This window comes from Silurus aristotelis (assembly GCF_946808225.1).
Source record: "Silurus aristotelis genome assembly, chromosome: 8".
Taxonomy (NCBI): domain Eukaryota; kingdom Metazoa; phylum Chordata; class Actinopteri; order Siluriformes; family Siluridae; genus Silurus; species Silurus aristotelis.
In genome coordinates, this window is record NC_139581.1 from 14,234,006 (window position 1) to 14,255,760 (window position 21,755).

Here is a 21,755-nt window from a genome sequence, read left to right on the forward strand (position 1 = left end):
GATCAATTATTAGCTAAGCTGAATGTACAAAGTGAGATTAAGGGTAAATCGACCTAACTTATCTATTTCTGATTGATAATGCATGTTGTCCATCCTTGTATCTCCCCGGAATAAACCCACTGAGAGAAAACTAGTTTTCACTACTGAATTAAACACATAATTTGTGCTGAATTTTGTGTGTTTTTAGACTGTTTGGTCGATATATACTCTATCTATATAAATTGTTTTAATTAGGTTGCATACATAATGGTTGGTGTATCCTTGGCCCAAACATGCCACTAAAACAGTACAAAAAGAATTCATTCATTTTCAGCTAATGATACATTTCCTTTGCCTACAGTATGTTTTGTACTTAAAAAATATGAAGTGTATTGTAGTGTATAAATAGAGTGAATATTACTGTTGTTTATTTAAGTTAATGTGAGTTCAATCAGAATTTGGCTACAGATAAATAAATAAGCGGATTTGAGCACTACTCCATGAGTATACATTATATGGATGGAATATTTCAACGGAAATAATCTCAAATATAAATACTGTATCTATCCGGGTGTGTGAGTGAGATTTCTAGAAGCAGCATCACGTTTGGTTGTTTGGGGTATCTGATTGGTGCTCAGTCTGCTCCATCTATGAGTCACACCAGTGACGCAAGCAGAGAGAAAGGCAACGCAAAAGCAGCATCCATCATCCAACCATCCGTCCATCCATCTATTCTTCTACCGGGGCTACAGCCGACCAATCGGTTTAATAAAGAGAGAAAGAAGCGCCCCGGTGTAGCTGCTTGTTTTCAGGTACGTCCGACGCCTTCATACTGATACAGATGGTGTTTGTCCTACAGAGGTGGAGCTCAGTTTGGACGCTGCTCTCCGTCATGGAGCATCCATGTTCTCTTGTTGACACAGAGGAGGAAAGGTGGGATGCACACGATAGAGGAACACAGTGGTTCAGTTGCAGTTACATATATTCGTATTCTTCATGAGAAAGACGTCGTTTGGTTTGGTGAGGATGCACACGAAATGTCGCTGCCCGCTTGTATATACGCAGTAGATGGGGCGTTTCTCTGTTCTGATTATTGAGGAGTTTATTTCCTGTGTGCTCTGGTGTACGATAACATCTCGATTCAAATGGCCTACACTAACAGGGGAGGATGCAAACAGTAATATTAACAGGGTATTTTTCACATTCTGTAAAATATTTCGTCAGTATAAATAGTATGTACCCCACACCACAACAATGCAATGGGTTATTTTTAGGACAATAAAGCTGTTATTATTATTATTATTATTATTATTATTATTATTATTATTATTATTATTAATATTATTTTAGTAGTAGTAGTAGTAGTAGCAGTAGTGGTAGTAGTATTGTTATTATTTTATTATTTTTATTATAATCATTATTATTATAATCATAGTTGTTGTTTTCCTACAAAGCAGCAATTTACTTAAATAATGTATTCCAATTGATAATTAAATCAGTAAATAAAAATACCAGCTTTATATCACACCAAACCAGCACTTAGCATTGAGCTGCATGATCTAAATTCAACATGGGTTCTTGTAAGTGTGTGTGTGATGTAGGTGATCGACAGTATGTTAAAAAAGCAGTAATTATAATCATTGCAATGAACATAATATTAATGCTAGGTAACAGTATGATTAAACATAATCAGGCTAAAATATAAGAAACTTTTTCATATTATTGTGGTGCTGAATCCACTGTTGATCAATATCTGACCACTTGTTTTTTTAAACCTGGTCCTTGAATTAGTTATACTATGATCTTATACTTGGTTTTGTTATACTAAAATCAAGCAGCACTTTGGATTAGTTATAGCATAGACAAAAAATGTGTATCTGAATATGTTCTTGGATGTATTGCAACCTTGTAATTTCATGTGCTGAATTATGGTGATGTATTATGATATGGTGATGTATTATAATATGTGTTGCAGAACTTTGTAACAGTTATTCATAGCTAACATGCCATTAAGACAAGGGCATGACTTAAATGAATAAATCACTGATCATTGTTCTGCAATACAGTTACCATAAAAAATTACCTTGAAGCTATATACAGGTCAAATACTTTTAAGGCCTTGGGAAAGCTTATGTGGTGTGGAAACAAAGTATTGAGCAGAAAACACAGGGCCAATTCAAATGTTAGGAACACTGATTTTTTTTTTTACATTTATTTATTAGAATTATTTATTGAATTTATTAATGAGTGGAGGAGATTTAGGTATAATTTGTTTGCACTTGTAATTTAAATGTACATCATATCATTGTACATATTATTTGTACAGGAAATGTTTAATATAGTGAAGAATGGATGTGCACCGGATGCAGCATACATATATATATATATATATATATATATATATATATATATATATATATATATATATATATATATATATATATATATATATATATATATATATCACAAGAATGGGTACTTGTGAGTCATTCTGTAGTTCCCCAGGCTGCAAACTGTACTTAGGTAAACACTTGTCACAGCTTCTAAAGTAGGTAGCAAACTCAGATAATAATTTAGTTCAGGACAGATATTAAAAAAGCACCAGAACCCCAACTTATATGCTTTTTTGACATTACTTGATAAATCAAATATTACATTAACATGTCTTTACAGGGTGATTTCATCATACAGTTACAAAGGTCTTATTATTAATCATTCAGGACACTATTTGTAGAGACAAATCCAGGAAATGTAAAAAAAAAAAAAAAAAAAAAAAATCTTGTTTTCAAATGCATTTCAAAGTGGTTATTGTCCAGTCCAGTTTACAGATTGGGCTAGAGTCTTTTATATATATATATATATATATATATATATATATATATATATATATATATATATATATATATATATATATATATATATAATGCATTTTTTTAAGTTGTCTTTTTATATTTATTAATAAAATTATAGTACATTTATTACGGTTAAGCCAAATGGTCAATCACTTCTTTACCACCTTACCACTTTGGCTGACAGTTGGGCTTATGTGTCTCTGTGGGAAACCTTTGATAGAGCTAAAGGTATTTTTTGACCACCAACATAATAAACAAATGTCTGAGTGTTACATGTGTAGCATCACCAGTCAATAAATTATTAAAATGTATACACTGTACTGCTGTCTGATTTACTGTGTGTTCTATTCTAGGCCGCAGTCATATCTAGAAAAAATGACTAAAGAGGACACTGCTGATGTAGAGGAGGCCCAGCCTGCCTCCGAGTTTACCAGTCCAAAACATGAATCTCGCAAGAAACCCATAGTCCACCCATCTGCCCAAGCTCCACTCCCCAAAGACTATGGTGCGTGTCTGGACATGTTTTATCCTTACATGTGTAATAAAAGAGATTCACTTTTCATGCTCTGTATGAATAATCTTCTTAGAAATTATGCAGATCTTGTATATTACATTATATATACTGTCTGTGTTTCGAATAAATGTTATTACACAATTAAAAAAAGCTTTCTCAAAAAAAGCCTTCATATATTTCATCTGTATTTTAGCCTTCACATTCTTTGATCCAAATGACCCAGTCTGTTTGGAGATTTTGATAGACCCCTGCACCACCATTCCTGAGCTGTTTGCTATAATCCGTCAGTGGGTCCCACAAGTGCAGCACAAGATCGACATAATTGGGGAAGAGGTAAGAGACAGTCCCTATGCTTTGCACATATGTTTGAGAGAAAAAAACTACTTGCTGAAAAACATTAAAAAACAAAAAAATACCCAATCTGTTATGGTCTAAAACATGTCAATGCAAGCAGTGTAAGCCACATTTTTTTCTATTCTAGTAAAAACTACTTGTCAGTTTTAAAAGGGATTAAATCGCCATGAACTTTGTAATTATATAGTTTTATCTAGATTAAGTGCCAACTAAAAATTATCAAATCAAACTAGATTTGTTCTTGCTGTCTGTGTCGGGGAGTGTTTGTCATGTATTATATCAAATTGCATTTGTCATTGCATTTATTTTCTTTTTGTTTTAGAGGGAACACAGGTCCAGTGTTTTAGGTTATATTCTAATAGTGCAATAAGGGTGATACAATTCAATTCCTTAATATTTTGTATTTAAATTGTTTAGATTGTCTGTCTATATAAAATAAATAGTTTACCTATTTATTTACGGACACACATTGTGGATTTTTGTCTGGTCTATAATCAGGCTTTTTTGTAGGGTTAAGGCTGTTGCCATTTTGGAACAGAACAAAAGATGTTCTTGTCTGGCTGCTTAGAAGAGTCAGGTTTCTGATGCTGTATAGAAAGTGGTTTGTAGAGTCATGTTGCATTCCTCTGCTGTTAAGCAATGCTTGCCCATGCATGTACATTAGATAAGCAGTCTGTAGAGACTACAAAGATCAATTACAAGTGACCAAGAAAAATAAGTTCAAATGTGGTTATTTTTCTACTTCCCAACTTTATTTATATTTAATCAACAATTTCAATTGCAATTCAATAAATAAACTAACACAGTGATGAACAAAGTGCAAAAGATCAACAAAAGACAGTCAGTATACTTGATAATCAATATTAGTTCTGCTGGATTTGGGATGTAAATGGCAGTTAATTATAAGTAACATGCTAGCTAGCTACTGCATTGACATATATTGACACATATATTAAATTATATTTTATTGTATTGTATGTTGAAATACAACTGCATAATTGTTTCACTGAAGGGGATTAAAAACTTTGTGACTTCCACATTTTTATTTATGAATGTGGATATTCATAAAGGTATTTAAAATACATATATTTGTTTTCCATTTTGGAATGTTGAGCTTGTTTTTTTTTTTAAGGTATGATGTTGCTTGTATCTCTTGAGACTAACTCTGTGCAGGGATTGATGGCTAAGATGATAAGCCTTCCGCCATTAGTCTGTCTTCCAAATTGAGCCATCTTCTAAATCACTTGTTTGGACGGATTTGTAAAAGCAGCTCCTCTTTTACAGTGACTAAGACTATAGAATAAGTCCAAGGGGTGTCATCAATCAAATAGCAAAGAGCACCATGATATATGTTCTTGCCAAAACAAGGACTTTAAAATTATAATGGTTCTTTCAAAATATAATGTGGATTTCTTTACTCATTAAAAAGTAATACTAATCATTTTTACATGTATTATATTCCAGAAAGGGTATGTATTATAACTATATAGATTCTTAGTACTTTCAGTGCATTATTTGATGAGAAAAACAGTTCTAGTAACAGTAAACATTATTTAAACAATTTGTCATTTGCATATGCTTGCAAACACAAGTGTAGTTATCAATAATTGCTACGGGGGCAGTTGTTTTGATAATTGATCAAATTTTTTTTTTTACATGATTCTGCAAGCCCTACCACTGTCCACACTCTCAGATTCCTACACAAAAGTGAATGATCTCTCTTAGCCTGATGGAAGGTGAAACTGATACTGCTGTATGAATGACTTAGCAGAAGTGAATTCCCGGTTCATCCATCACACCCACTAATGAATCACATCTTTTATTATTAGGTGTACAGAGCAAACTTTACTAATGGTCACTCAAGATTTTTTTTAATGTGTAGTCATGAGAAGCTGTTGTTCTTTTGCTCAATGGACTATTCATTGAAAGGTTATGAGTTTAATCCCTGCACCATCACGCTGCAGGGCTCTTGAGCAAGGCATTCACCTTCTTCTGCTCAGCTGTAGAAATTAAATAAATGTAACTCGCTTTTGAAAAGATCAGCTGCCAAATTCCATAAATGTAAACCAGAGCTCTTGCCTTCCAGATTTTAAAGCGTGGATGTCATGTTAATGACCGTGATGGGCTGACCGATATGACTCTACTCCACTACAGCTGCAAAGCAGGGGCTCATGGAGTTGGTGAGTGACAGGCTGTAGTCTCAGGATCTTCATAATTTCATATCAAGGTCTTTTCATAAGACTAAATTCCTGATTTTGCTGTGTGTTTTAATTAGATTTTAGTTATTTGCTTGTTTGATGGTTCTATTAAAAGCATTTAAGATTAAAATACAAGCTATGCATTGGCACAGAGATACATCTGTTATTGGGTGATGGATATATCAGTAGGTACTGCAGTCTCCCTTGGCACATAAGATGAAGTTAATGGATGCATGTGTAGGTAAAGAAAAGGATAACAAGGAAATAAAAAACAAAGTATAAAACTAGACTAGCTGCAAGCATAGAAGTAAAGTACAATTTAAATGAGTAAATGAGCACAAAGCATCTAGCTAATAAAGTAACAAATAACTAAACACTGCTTTAAATGTAAGAATAACAGCAGTGCTAAGGAGATTGTTTATCTTTGTTTTCTGTTTGGAAAAAGTTATTGTTCTTGTTCTAAATTAAGTCCTAATTGTATTTCTTATGACTCCTAAACAGACAACATATTTATAGTAGGGATGTTTTTGTAATACTGTGTTTAGTTTTGTATGAATTTAAATGGACAGATTGAATACACTTAAATAAATGAATTTGCTATAAGTCTGTTCTTGGTTAAAAATGTGAAATTTGGCATGTGAACAGGTGCTAGTACTCAGAAAAGGCATTGATTTTGACACCCATGCTGTGAAGATTGTCTGATGGACTAAATCGTTATGAACAGATTTAGCAAATCCCCATTATACATATTTGTTTGTTTGTTTGTTTGTTTGTTTACAATAATTTTTTATTGCACTTTTATATTTAATGGTATTTTAATATTGATTGTCAGGTGACCCTGCGGCAGCCCTCAGGCTGACCAATCAGCTAATTGCTTTGGGTGCAGATGTCAGCCTCCGCAGTCGTTGGACCAACATGAATGCCCTCCACTATGCTGCTTATTTCGATGTTCCTGAGCTGATCCGGGTTCTGCTTAAAGCTTCTAAACCTAAAGGTTAGGGTTTGCACATGTTGACAGAGGTGGGAAGTGAAAAAGTACAAATACAGCGGGGAAAATAAGTATTTGACACATCAGCATTTTTATCAGTAAGGGGATTTCTAAGTGGGCTATTGACACAAAATTTCTGCCAGATGTAGCCATCAAGCCATATATTGAATTTATACAAAGAAATCAGAACATTTAAATATACAAGTTGAGTCATAATAAATAAAGTGAAATGTCACAGGGAATAAGTATTGAACACACTTTATTTAATACTTTGTAGAAAAGCCTTTGTTGGTGATTACAGCTTCTAGACGCCTCTTGTATGAAGAGACCAGTCGTCTACATTGCTCAGGAGTGATTCTGGCCCATTCTTCAACACAAATGGTCTTTAAATCTTGAAGGTTCCTTGGGCCTCTTTTATGAACTTTGATCTTCAGTTCTCTCCATAGATTTTTTTATGGGATCTAGGTCAGGTGATTGACTGGGCCATTCAAGCAACTTGATTTTCTATCTTTGAAACCACTTCATTGTTTCCTTGGCCTTGTGTTTGGGATGATTGTCTTGCTGAAATGTCCACCTCTTTTCATTTTCAGCTTTCTGGTAGATGGCAGCAGATTTTTATCCAGAATGTCCCGGTACATTTCTCCATTCATCCTGCCTTCAATAATATGAAGTCTGCCAGTACCCCTTGCTGAAAAGCAGCCCCAAACCATGATGCTTCCAACCTCAAACTTAACTGTTGGTATGGTGTTCTTGGGGTGGTGGGCAGTGCCATTTCTTCTCCAAACATGGTGTGTAGAATGACTGCCAAAAAGTTAAATTTTGCTTTCATCTGACCATACTATAGTCTCCCAATGATCCAAAGGCTTCTCCAAATGCTCTTTCGCAAACTTTAACCAAACCTCAACATGCTTTTTGTTCAGTAATGGAGTCTTGTGTGGTGAGCATGCATGGATGCCTTGGCGGTTCAGTGCATTGCTTATAGTTTTCATTGAAACAACAGTACCTTCTAAAGCAAGGTCTTTCTGAAGTTCTGCCCGAGTGGTTCTTGGCTCTTGGCGAACTCTCCTGATTATTCTTTGGACTCCTCGGACAGGGATCTTAAGTGGAGCACCTGATCGTGGCCGGTTTATGGTGAACTGATGCTCTTTCCATTTCCGTATAATGGCCCCCACAGTGCTCACAGGAACATTCAGCATGCTGGAAATGCACCTATAACCATTCTGATCAAAATGTTTAACAACGATAAGATTACGAAGATCTTGAGAGAGTTCTTTGCTTTTACCCATCATGAAGTCTTTCCTGTGTGTCTCCTGGGTAATGAGAAGCCTTTATAGGCCATCAATTAGGACTAAAGCAGCTGATATCAATTAGTACTTATAGGGGGCAGGGTTTCTCTCTCAATACTGACAGATTTCAGGTGATCTCCTGGCTTTCTATGCCATTTTGCACCTTGTTATCTTCATGTGTTTAATACTTATTCCCTGTGTCATTTCACTTTATTTATTATGACTCAACTTGTATACTTAAATGTTCTGATTTATTTGTATGAATTCAATATTTGGCTTGATGGCTACATCTGGTGGAAATGTTTTGTCAATAGCCCACTTAGAAATCCCCTTATTGATAAAAATGCTGATGTGTCAAATACTTATTTTTCCTGCTGTACTTTGTTACTGTACTCATGTAGATTTTTCTGGTATCAGTACTTTACTTCACTATTTACTTTTCGGATGACTTTTCACTTTTACACTTTTAAATTTTTACACAAATATCTGTACTTTCTACTTCTTACATTTTTAAAACAGGCTCAATACTTTAGTTTTAATCTATTTGATGAAATGTCTATTTTTTTCTTCTCATTGCCTGCTGTTTTCAGCCTATCAACATATTTCTTGTAATTTTCTGGCTCTCACGCACCAGAAACATAGGCTAGTTTACGAAGCTAACAAATAGCAAGGCGTATGGGGTTAACGTTGATGATTAACATGCGTGTTTTGGTTTGACCATTTTTATAAAAACATAAATAAATAAATATAAAAGAGGCTAAATTAAAATCTTCAATGTGACACACTTTTATTCACAACGTCCTTTCTTTAATCAGATATATTTAAAAAATAATAATAATACTGATCATTTACTGATGCGCCAAGTCTCAAATCAGCACCAAAATCCGCCCTGATGCACACAACCCTCTGGGGTCGAAGAACGCGCCGAGGCATTTTGTGAAATCTTTTCCTCATAACGCTGAAAAAAAACTTAAATTACTTGAATTGCCTTTTTTGATCGTACAGATAAGAGCAATACGTCACTCAAATCTGTAATGAGTCTACTTTTATTTAGATACACTCATAGACAGATAAAACAACCTGAATCTCAGTAAATACTTGCAGCAAAAACAAAATAAATATATTAAAAGAAAGCTTGAAATGTCTACTTTTACATAAACAATTTATTCTCCGATTATGTAATCTGTATGAATGTTAGAAGAGGTACAGTTTCTTCGGTATCATCTTATTAACCGTCTGTGTGGAAACATAGCAAAGATGCATGTAGACAACATGTAGACCGTATTTATCTTCACTTGCTTTAATACAATTGTGCTAAATTATAATATTCACCTGGTCTGCTTACCTTAGCTTAATACTTTACTAGTTAAAAAATAAATAAACCACATGGAGTGTACATTGACTCAATAAGAATAAATTAACTCCATGTCTATGAGGCTTCTTTACTGTGCCTAACTGGTAATGTGTTTAGATATGTAAACATTAATATCTCTCTCTCTCTCTCTCTCTCTCTCTCTCGCTCTCTCTCTCTCTCTCTCTCTCTCTCTCTCTCTCTCTCTCTCTCTCTCTCTCTCTCTGTCTTCAGTGCAGAATGAGTCAGTGTTTTTTTACTATGTTTTTTTTACAGCTCTGAGCTTGATCAGGAGAAAATATAGAACCTTTGCTCTTCCCATAGGTTCTGTTTATATATTGATGTTTACATTCAAATACATTCAAAGTTTCAGTATAATTTTAAAAAAGTATATTTATAAAAGTATAATGTTTAAGTTCCAACATAAGGTCATCATTAATTTTTTAATGTCATACAGCTCATAAAATGCTGATAAAAAGCAGCTAATGAGCATTTAAAGCTGTGGGGCATCTCTTTAGTATGATAACATGCCTGCTCGTCATTTTTCTTTGCAGTACTCAACTCTACCTGCAGTGACTTCTATTATGGCACAGCCCTGCACATTGCTGCCTCCAATCTCTGCCTAGGAGCTGTCAAATGTCTTCTGGAACATGGAGCCAACCCTTCTGTCAGAGTAGGACTTTATGTTTAACTGTTGTTTCAACAATCAAGTCATTTTAATCCTTTTCAGTCATACTTTCTTATATGCAGATTTAATCAACAGATTCAATCAGTTACATTTTCCACTAATTTTGCCAGAATGACAAGGGCCAAGTCCCTGCTGATGTAGTTCCTGATCCCATGGACATGACCCTGGACAAAGCAGAAGCAGCCATGGTGGCTAAAGAACTAAAACAAATACTGTTAGATGCCCTTCCTCTCAGCTGTAATCTTCCTCGCATCACTTTGCCCAACTATGACAACATTCCTGGCAACCTCATGCTGTCTTCTCTTGGTCTGAAGTTGGGTGACCGAGTGTTTCTGGATGACATGAAGGTGAGTGGAAAATACAGAAGAATAAAAATGTAAAGTTAAAGAAAAATAAAAGGCACATTAAAGACAGTAACATAGGTACTATCCAAAAATCAGGTTAAGTTTTCATTTTTAAGGCCAAAAATCTATATCTGCATCATCTGAATTCCATCAGGCTCTATTAGCTGTTAGTTTTTTCATTATACAAGATCCTAATGTATAAAATTTCTAGTATTGTTAATACAGAATGAAGTAGAATAGCATATATTCTATCACTGTTGTTTCTAAAGTTTATATATTCACACAGTAGGTGAAATACTTAAACTGTAGGTCAACAATCTTTCAGTAGTACTCTAGTATGAGTATAGTACTGGTAAGTAAGTGATTCTAAGAATCTGTTATTCTACTTTCTATAATGACATTCAAACCTTTGTCTGAACAATTATGAAACGGATGCATTATATCACTTTATATAACTTTATATTTTAAAAGAAATATCAGTGGATAAGATCAGGTTACTGTCTGTGTGGCATTTTGCATGTTCTTTCTCTCTCCACATTGGTTTGCGATGGGTTTGCATGTTAAGATGCATTGTTACACCACTAGTGTACATTAATACAAAGTATATATGCCTGGTTTAATTCTAGGTACACCACTTCCAGACACCCGATTGTCTCATTTAAGAGTAAAATGATGCATGGCATATGTAATCAAAGCTACATTTCACACACAGAAACTTTTGAAACAGACAGGTTTCCCATAGGTAAGACTATATGTCTCTCTAGGATTCTCAATAAAAGGGGTGTGAGAACCTACTTGATAGTCTGCCTCTCCATTGTTAATGTGCATTCACAAAAGCAGAACGTAAGCTCATATTACAGTAGCCATTTTTCCAGTTCTTCCTGCAGTTGTGATTGTGATCCAGTTTGATAGAGTTGTTATAATGTCAGAAAATCTTCAATTAGCATTTGCTTAAAGGGGACAAATTGTTAATTTGCAATTGCATTAATTTAGGGAGATAAAACTTAAATAGAAATCAGACAGAAATTATGCAGACCAAAGGTTCTAAACCTACCTTACCATTTTAATGTTTAAGGCAATATAAGCATTTATATAAGCAAACATAAATATAAGCAAACCTAAATTTCAAACTGGATCAGTCAAGGTTTGGGTTACCAACAACCACCACAGGTATTGTTAGCCAACAGGGTACCAGTGGAAATTGGGCTACTGTTGGCCAAAGGAGGAGAAGGAGAGGGGGAAAACATCTCCAGAGATAGCAGGAAAAGGAGAAGTGGAGGAGAGTGGAGGTTAGGGTTGGTACTTTAAATGTTGGCACTATGACTGGTAAAGGGAAAGAATTCTCTGATATTCGGAGGAAGGTAGACATATTATGTGTTCAGGAGACCAAGTGGAAAAGGCGTAGGGCCAGGAACATTAGAGGTGGGTTTAAACTGTTCTGCCATGGCGTGGATGGAAAGAGAAATGGTGTAGGGGTAATCATGATGGAAGAGTAAAGTAAGAGAGTAGTGGAGGTGAAGAGAGTTTCTGAACGTGAATCTGGAAGTTGAAAGGGTGATGATAAATGGAACTATGGGAATGGCAGTGGTAATTACATATATCAAGAAGGAGGATCATAGGGTGGCATATAATGGTGGAGGAAGGTGCACACAGGTGGACTACATTCTATGCCAAAGATGCAACCTGAAGAAGATTGGAGACTTGTAGGAGATTATAAGATGTTAGCAGGGGACAGTGTAGCTAAACATCATTAGATGGTGGTCTGTAGAATGGCTTTTGAGGTGAAGAAGAAAAGGAGAGTGATGACTTAACTGAAGGGGAAAGACTATAGTGTGAGATTCAGGGAAGAGATCAGACAGGCGCTCGGTGGTGGTAAGGGTGCTGGATAATTGGGCAACTATTGCAGATGTGATAAGAGAGACAGCTAAAAAGGTACTTGGTGTGACATCTGGAAAGAGAAAGGAAGACAAAGAGACATGTTGAAATGAGGAAGTACAGGAAAGAATGAGTTGGACACTAAGGAAAAATAATAGGATTTGTACCGATTGACCAGGCAGAGGGAACGAGTTGGGAAGGATGTGCCACAAGTTAGAGCAATAAAGGATGGAGATGGAAGTGTGGTGACTAGTGAGGAGAGTGTGTTGAGAAAGTAAAAAGAGTATTTTGAGAAGCTGGTTAATTAAGAAAATTAGAGAGAGAGAAAGGTAAATCATGTTAAGATGGTGAAGCAGGAAGTGGATAGGATTGGTAAGGAAGGTGAGAGGATGCCTGAGGAATGGAAAAGGGATGTGCTGGTTAATTTATTTAAGAATAAGGAAGATGTGCAGACCTGCAGTAACTACAGGGGCATAAAGTTGATCAGTTACACCATGAAGTTATTGAAAAGAGTAGCGAATGCCAGGCTGAGGGAAGAGGTGGCCATCTGTGAGCAACAGTATGGTTTCATGCTGAGGGAAAGCACTACGGACTAAATATTTGTTTTGAGAATGTCGATAGAGTAGTATAGAGAAGGTCAGAAGAAGGTGCATTCTGTGTTTGTGGCTTTAGAGAAAGCGTACAACAGCGTGCCGAAAGGAATTGTGGTATTGTATTGTATGAGGAAGTTAGGTGTGGCAGAGAAGTATGTGAGGGTGGTGCAGGACATGTATGAGGACAGTGTGACAGCAGTGAAGTGTGTAGTAGGAACGACAGACTGGTTCAAGGTGGAGGTGGGATTGCATCAAGGATTGGCTCTGAGCCCTTTCCTGTTTGCAGTGGTGATGAACAGGTTGACGGATAAGATCAGTCAGGAGTCTGCATGGAGGGCAGTGAAGAATGTGGTTGCAGGAAGAAGAGGTGGTGAAGGTGGATGAGTTACCTGTGATCAACAGTGCAAAGTAATGGAGGGTATGTTAGAGAAGTGGAGAAAAGAGTGCAGGCAGGGTGGAGTGGGTGGAGAAAAGTGGCAGAAATGATTTGTGGTAGAAGGGTATCTGCAAGAGTGTAAGGGATAGTTTATAAAATGGTGGTGAGACCCACTATGTTGTATTGCTTAGAGACAGTGGCATTGTTAAAAAGACAGGCGGCAGAGCTGGAGGTGGCAGAGTTGAAGATGTTGGGATTTTAATTAAGAGTGACGAGGATGGACAAGATAAGAAATTAGTTTATTAGAGGGACTGCACATGTAGGTCGTTTTGGAGACAAGGTGAGAAAGGTGCGACTGAGATGGTTTGGACATGTGAGGAGAGAGAGAGAGGAGGGACATGGGGTATATCGGTAGAAGAATGCTGAAGATGGACCCGCCAGGAAGGAGAAAAAGAGAAGGGGCAAGGTGGAGGTTTATGGGTGTGGTAAAGGAAGACACTGAGGTAGTTGGTTTGAAAGAGGCAGATGTAGAGGAAAAAGTGATATGGAGATGGACAATCTGCTGTGGCAACTCCTAACAGGATCAGCTAAAAGAAGAAGAAGTACATTAGATAAAATAAAAGATTCCTTTCAGAGTTATTATACAGGCTCATTTCAGTCCTTATATATAGCCTGTTTTCTTCCTCAGACGGGTACACTTCGTTTTTGTGGAACCACTGAGTTTGCTAGTGGCCAGTGGGTGGGCATTGAGCTGGATGAGCCAGAAGGCAAGAATGATGGGAGTGTAGGTGGAGTCCGCTATTTCATCTGCCCTCCCAAACTGGGTATGCATCTTTCATCATCCTTTAATAATGGTCTGGAAAATAAAATATTATTGATGTATTAGTGAATTATATATTATGAATAGTATTAAATATTAATTAGCAATGTTTCTACTTAATTTACCACAACTGTATTTATAATTTTTGTATATAAAGTGATCTAAAATTAAATGAAGTGATTGTGTTTGTGTTTGTTTTAGTAAATATAATAGAAAAAAATAGAAATAGAAATAGAAAAAAAATAAAATAGCATCACAAATAGTAATACAATAACAATTTATTAACATTACTGTTGTTTTTGTTGTTGTTATTATTATAATAATTATTATTATTATTTTAATTATGTTTGCAGGCATCTTTGCCCCTGTTTCTAAAATAAAAAAAGTTGTGGATCAAACCCCTTCCTCAGTCACCTCCACTCCCAAAACCCCTCGCATGGACTTTTCCCGCGTCACTGGCAAAATCAAGAAAGAGAAAAATAAGAAAGATCGTGAGAAGTGTGAGCAAAACATTAACATTTTTGATTTAATATTACCATATTTTTCCGTTATATAAGAGTTACTCTCTCTCCATTTGTTTGTGTTTTTTTATTTTTTTTGGAACATACAGTTCAAAATCAAGAAAAGTTTATTCACACCGCACTTACTGTGGGCTGTTATACAGTCTGTGCAACTATCCAGCTTTTTTGGGAACAATTTTTATACATGTTTTACAGACCATGTTAATATTTTCTCTCTAGCTTTGAGAAAGAAATCTCTGTCGGTGGCCAGTCTGGATCCTGATGGAGTGAAGATTGAAGTGGGAGACCAGGTTCTAGTGGCTGGACAGAAACAAGGGATTGTGCGTTTTTATGGCAAAACAGACTTTGCACCAGGTATATCCATTGTTAAAACTTTTATTATAAGCTATTTTAAAACATCAAACATAAATTTGGCATTTTTATAAATTGATTTGTTTTATATAATTATCCAAAAACATAATCATAAGCCAGAAATCCAAATTTCTGTCTTTTCATGTGAACCACTATATCTGTATTTGTCTGGTTTTCTTCATAGGGTTTTGGTTTGGTGTTGAATTAGAGCAGCCCACTGGGAAACATGATGGTTCTGTGTTTGGAGTTCGCTACTTCAGCTGCCTGCCCAAATTTGGAGTGTTTGCACCACCTTCACGTGTTCAGAGGTAAAATATTAGACATTTTAAATATTCACTGGTATTGGTAAATAGTTCTGCTCTGCCCTACTCTGATATATCATTGTAAAGTAATGCTGGACATTTTATTATCTGCAGAATTGCAGGGCCGAAAGAATCCCAGGGTGATGGGAAGCTGGTGAAGAAAGTTCACCAGGTGACTAGTAAGTATAAGGACATCTTTTTTCTGACCATCTTTAAATATTTTATTCACCTGAAATATTTTCTCTTCAGATAAGCTGAATAGAAAAACCACCATTATCATTTCAACATTCGTATATGATTTATATGTACTGTAGCTTTACTTCTCCCTTGCTTTACAGATGTACATGTACATTAAAAGTAAATTATTTAGCCCCATATGTTGACTATAGGATGTAAAAATTATTATTTATCTGATCAGTAGATAGTAGAATATAAACTCAAATGTGTCTTATTGATTTGTGTGGACTGGTTATACTTTCATCTATTTTAAATTATTTTTATTAGTAATAATAAAATGATGATATTCCTCTGTTGTTAATTCTTTAGTGTCCCAGCCAAAGCGTAATTTCAGTGCAGTGAGGTCTCCCAAAGACATCACATCTGAGAGCTCCATATCCAGGTATGCTGGCCTACCATGTGTTTAGCAAATTGTCTAGTTCCAGAAACTCCAAACAGAAGTAATATAGCACAAAGATCTCACATGTGGCTTTTTTTCACCATGTTTCAGCAGGTTGCTGTTCTGCTGCTGGTTTCCCTGGATGCTACGTGCAGAAATGCAATCCTAAACAATCTGCTTAATTCCCCTACTTCCCAAATATTTCTATTCTTTTCAAAATGACACATTTCTTGTTCATTCATTTACATTTATTCATTTGGCAGACGCTTTTTTCAAAGCGACCTACAAATGAGTTCAAACATGAAGCTAAAGATTAAAGGTTTTGCTCAAGGGACCATCAGTTCTTTGGCAGGTAAATTTCCTAAAATCTTCTTATAACTAGCTCAAAATCTAAACACACTGAGCTAGCACTGCCTGAGCAGCCATCCATCTTTAACTTGGGCTTTCCTCTATAAATCATGCAGACTGTCAGAGGCACAAATGTGCAAGGTCCCTGCCCCAGCCTTTCCCTTTGACTGCAATTTAATAGCAAAAAACTAGTGCCTTGTAAAGAAATAATGTCCTGCATTCCATTACTGTTAAATGATCAGTAAAAGAACAAGGTATCTTGAATTCTGAACTAGGGAAATATACCCCTAACAAAAGCCATTCATTAGTACTAAAAAAAATGTAGATAATTTTATGTTGACAAAAATCACCCTAAAATAAAGCCACAGAAACATTCAGGCAGATGTCTTTGTTGGTTTTGTTTGTGTGCTTTTATTTTAAAAAATCACCTTTCATTAGTTTTCCCACCTTACCTGGCCTAAGATTTATTGTGGCTGCTGTTGTGCACTGTTATAATTTCACTGTTCAGTAGAAAATTCTAACTTTTAAATGCCTTTTCATTAGTTAGTCAGTTATGTATCTATTACTTGTATATGAATAATTAATGTAATTGTTCGAGTTGTTACATTTGCACATACAATTGCATAAAATAACAACACATTATGTAAAGCTACAGGAGACATTATTTATTATTATTACTGTTGTTCCCAATGCAAGTATGCATTATATTCGTATTGATGTTCTCTGCATGACAATAGGCAGAAAAGGGTATATGGGGCATTAATAATCCGGTAACTAATAATAATAATATACATACTACACTACATACTGTAAAAGGTTCATTAATAAACACATATAATTCTGTAATTTACTATGTAAGGGAAAAAAAGGACAAATAGTGCCCTAGATATAATCAGCTGTGTTAAAGAATAAGTAAATTCAGTTAACTAATGTCAAATTATATAATGGAGTATAACTAAAACAGATTTACTTATGAAAATAATTTAAAACATGTATAATTTCATGAGTCAATGTTTCAATGATAGTAAATCTACAATAAATTACAATTTTCAGAAACATTTTTACATATCTCATTTCAATTTTAATGGGTCTTATAAACGTTCCTCTTCAGCACTTCTAGAAGTCAGAAAAGTGTGTAAATATATTCGTCAACAAGTGCTAGGTAAACAAGTGATAATTTAACAACAATATTCAACTTGTCAACTTGCTCCTTAAATATGGCTGATATATGTGTGTAAATAAACAGAGCATGATTAACAGCTCAAATCTCTTAACTTTCTGCCCTTAATTAATTTTATATGCTTTGGGTCACCTCAGTTACCTTCAAAACAGCAAGAGAACTTGCATCCTGTCACTGGTCTACATCTATTGTCAAACTGAGGGGTTGAAAGAACAAAATTGTATTGTGCACCTTTTCTATGAGCAACGTGATCAGAACTGCAAAAAAAAAAAATATTAACTGCAACACTGCTTAACAGATCTCGATATTTTTTCCATAGTGTTGTCATACTGCAATTTATTCATGTATTATTGAATTTGTGTAGTGCAAACAATCGTCTCTGTAGTGATATGAAACTAGTGAAAGGCATTTAAGGTTGAGTGCAAAGCATCTTAAGTATAAGCAGAAGTAAACACAATCAATGATGTGTGGCAATTTGTGACAAGTGTATTGTTTTAGGGTGACTTTTTAAGCTATACATATTTCAGCAAAATGTACTATACATGTTCCATCAAAATGCTATTACTTCAATTTCTAAACACCTTTCACTTCATTCATTTGCAAAATAAATAGTGGGTAGATATTTTCTCTGCAGTTTAGAGTGTATGAAATATCTCTCTGGTTCAGTCCTTATCAGATCAAAGATGGTAAAAGTAGTTTATGCATTTGGTTAATCTACCCATTAATGTAGGCTACATGATATTATTGATTTGTAAACATTTCTTCTGTCCAAGAAAATATATTTTGATAATTTCACTATGTATTTTTTAATGTGCATCAGTTGTACAACCTGGTGACAAAATCCATGTTTTTGTGTTCGTGTGAACTATCTACTTCAAGAGATATTTGTGATGATTGTTATGTTTGGAGTCAGTTCTGGGTTTGCAAACTAGATTACTGCATGCTGGTATTATGAATTTGTGCTCTCCTTTTTTTTCAGCAGTGTATTAGCATGTTAATTACATCAAGTGGGAATCCACCCCCTATGGATATACCCCTAACTGATATACATTAATAAACATTTGGTGTTTCGTACATGGTTTCCTGTAGTGATTTGTAGAAAACTTGAAAGAAAAGTTGAAAACAACAATGCAAAAAAAAATCAAGCTTTATTTTGATGTAAAATATGTGTCTGTTGTAAATAATAATAAAAAAAAGATAAACAAAATTTGTTAAGGTGAGTCACTTGTGGTTTTCTGCCTCTTGCGTCGAGCCCGGCGATTTTTGAACCATACCTAGAGAGAAAGAGAGGGAAAAGGCTTTTCAGTATTACATTCAAACAAAGAAATTTACAAAGCTACATTAAATACCCTGCCACAAAAAGCTCAATCTGAAAAAATGGCTTCATTTATCAGTTTTCTGGCAATTGCCATGATTTGTAAATTGTAAAATAGTATTTTGCGCCCTCTGCTGTTAAAACATAGCAAGCTCTTTTTTTTCCTCTTTATGAATGTTTATGATTGGCTGCAAGTTCAAAAGAACCTTAGACACAATGCTATTGCAAAAAAAATAAATAAAAATTAACATTAGATTAAAATTATATGATGATTGCAGTGCAATATCAGATTTGAGGTCAGAATGGCCAGTAAGGCAGTTATTACTCACCCGGACTGTCTCTTCGCTGAGGCCCGTGCACCTCGCCAGCTGTGCGCGCGCCTCCGCAGTTGGATAGTCGGTGATGTTGAAGAGCTGATCCAGCTGCAGCACTTGGCTCTCGGTGAACACTGTCCTAATGCGGTTTCGTTGCCTGTGCTGAGGACTGTGATGACTTTCCTCTCTGTCGTAATCTGTAGTAATAGAAAATTGCAAATGAATCAGCTGATCCAACATCTCTAGCATGTACAACAGTAGCTAAATGGGTTTGGTATTATCTAAAATATCATAGAGACAAATTTCTGGTAAGGTGCCTTTCGTTTTATAGCTTAATATATATTAAGAAATAAAATGTCTAGCGTCAAACTGGCAAAAAAAAGTACACTATTTACACATAGAATAATTATAGAAAATGTTCTTGACCTGTAAAAAGTCATGGCTAAACGTTAATGTTAAAAACATTGATGTGCTTCTTATTACTTGTCCAATAGAAAAATATATATATAAATAACATTAGAATGAGCAGAAGTCTTACCTGGCTGGGCATGAAACCAGTGCTCCCCGCCGTGGTAACCCATGTTAAAGTTGGTCTTATAGTAAGTAACAGGTCCACAGCAGTGGAAAGAGTTATAACAAGCTGTATCGTAGATGCCCGGGCAGGGTGCAGGAAAACCCATCAGTGGCACCCCGCTGGCCTGGGCATTAAATCCACTCGCTGAAGGCAGGTTCACTTTACTGCAATCCTCTCGAAAGGACTGCGATGCTGATAAAAGGTCTGCATGTGTCTGAGGAGCCGTCTTTTCCCCCAGAATGTAATCGATAGTGAAGTTGGAGAATTTCGATGCATCCATGTTCATTTCTCAGTTATCTTCTACTCATGAACTCCTGGTTCTGGTGACTCCCAGGTTGTTCTGTCTCAGTCTGAAGTAAGACTAATATTTATTCTCTCCAGCATCTTAAATCTAAGCTTAAGAATAATAACGCCCATTATTGGTCAATTATCACCTCTGTTCATAGTGGAAGCCCAAAGGCTCTTCAAAGGCCCACTACAAAGCAATGATCTTTTGATATGATACTTAAATGAGTTTGAAATCCTTTGTTCTTCTGAGTTTTGATTACTTTGACACTTTTGTATTCAAGGAGAAAAAGTTACAAACAAAAACTCTTTAGTAAGCCAATCCTTAGGCCTAATTAAAAGGTTAGCAACAACGTACTTATAATAATAATAATAATAATAATAATAATAATAATAATAATAATAATAATAATAATAATAATAATAATAATAATGATGATGATAATAATAATAATAATAATAATAATAATGATGATGATAATCATAATATTATTATTATTATTATTATTATTATTATTATTATTATTATTATTATTATTATTATTAATAATAATAATAATAATAATAATAATAATAATACTTTTTTTTATAATTTTTATAGTAATTTAAATAATACTTTTTTTTTTAAATAATACTGATTATTACCAGTAACCAAGCAAATCTTTTAAATGTGTTAATAATGCAAAGTAATTTAAACCTAACTTTGACTTTATTCATCAAATCAAACTCGGCTTTGAAATGATGACGTAACGCATTGATGTTGTGGAGTTCAAAGGCCAAACCCGAATAAAGAGTAGTGAATTTCTCTGAAGTTTGTAAGATGAAAGTCGAATTGCTGTATAGACGAAAGTCTTGATCAAATTGAATAGATTTGTCTGGATTTTTATTTAGTTCCAAATGTTTTAATATTTAATTTGTGTTCGTACCGGATAAAGTATACTACATGTTACTTTAAAATGTTACAATGTCGCCATCTTTTTGTTACACATGGGGGTGCAATTATTTAAAGCAGTAAGAGCTCTGGGTTTTTGTTGGTTTGGTTTTGCTTTTGTTGTCCCAAATTTAGTTTAACATTATAAGCATCATTTAACAATTACAGGCTATACAGAAATTTACATATAAGTGCAACTCATACCACTTAGATATATCTTTATATACATTATCTATGGGGGACACTGTCTACTCCAATTAAAAGACAATTATTGTGCATCTCATCCCTTTTTCTCCAAAAAATGCTAATACATTCAGCTTAACTTAAAAGTAAGAGATATAAAATAATGTTACAAATAAGTCACAGTTCTGTGGTTTAAATATCACACTAAAACTGAGTTTAAATTGTTTTCTTTTAAGCTAAATATGTTTAAAAAGAATAATGAATGAATGGTAATATTTGTGATTATGACATTGCTATAATCCTGCTTTGTTTTTTGCCTTGAATTGTAAATCTGTTCAGATTGAGAATGCAACATCAACATCAAAGCAGCAGCACCAGATATTAAACATATCAACATCCATCAAAGTGACACCGACCAACAATGAAAATAGCACAGCACAGCACCACACACTGCAGACTAAAAGAAAATCTCTCTGAGCATAGCATTGAATTATGAATTGATGTGACCCATTTCCACTTTTCTGATACACATTTCTGTGAGTAGCAAGCACATATGAGCATGAGCATCCACCACTGCAGTCAGGATTCGATTCGGGCCAACAGGCAATTAGCTAAGG

At 34.9% G+C, this 21,755-nt stretch overlaps 1 protein-coding gene across 2 annotated transcripts; it reads left to right on the top strand.

The window, feature by feature from the left end:
• The first annotated feature begins 411 nt into the window (after positions 1 to 411).
• clip3 (CAP-GLY domain containing linker protein 3) lies at positions 412 to 18,610 on the top strand. 2 transcript variants are annotated; one of them, XM_083548617.1, is made up of 14 exons: positions 412 to 791; positions 3,185 to 3,336; positions 3,539 to 3,678; positions 5,786 to 5,879; positions 6,730 to 6,891; positions 10,077 to 10,195; positions 10,321 to 10,557; positions 14,087 to 14,222; positions 14,572 to 14,718; positions 14,959 to 15,093; positions 15,275 to 15,398; positions 15,507 to 15,571; positions 15,939 to 16,011; positions 16,123 to 18,610. In XM_083548617.1, exons 2-14 carry the CDS (start codon positions 3,207 to 3,209, stop codon positions 16,175 to 16,177), a joined length of 1,617 nt encoding a protein of 538 aa, XP_083404743.1. In that variant the 5' UTR covers positions 412 to 791; positions 3,185 to 3,206; the 3' UTR covers positions 16,178 to 18,610. The 2 variants fall into 2 exon arrangements, with proteins under 2 accessions (XP_083404743.1, XP_083404742.1); XM_083548616.1 differs by having other exon boundaries at positions 416 to 791; positions 16,120 to 18,610.
• The last annotated feature ends 3,145 nt before the right edge of the window (positions 18,611 to 21,755 follow it).

What these genes read in the sequence shown, in the direction of transcription:
- clip3 (XM_083548616.1), top strand. Translation starts at nt 3,207, where the DNA reads ATGACTAAAGAGGACACTGCTGATGTAGAGGAGGCCCAGCCTGCCTCC. An exon ending in TCCACTCCCCAAAGACTATG is followed by an intron (nt 3,337 to 3,538) that starts GTGCGTGTCTGG and finishes TCTGTATTTTAG; the next exon opens with CCTTCACATTCTTTGATCCA. An exon ending in TCTGAGAGCTCCATATCCAG is followed by an intron (nt 16,012 to 16,119) that starts GTATGCTGGCCT and finishes ACCATGTTTCAG; the next exon opens with CAGGTTGCTGTTCTGCTGCT.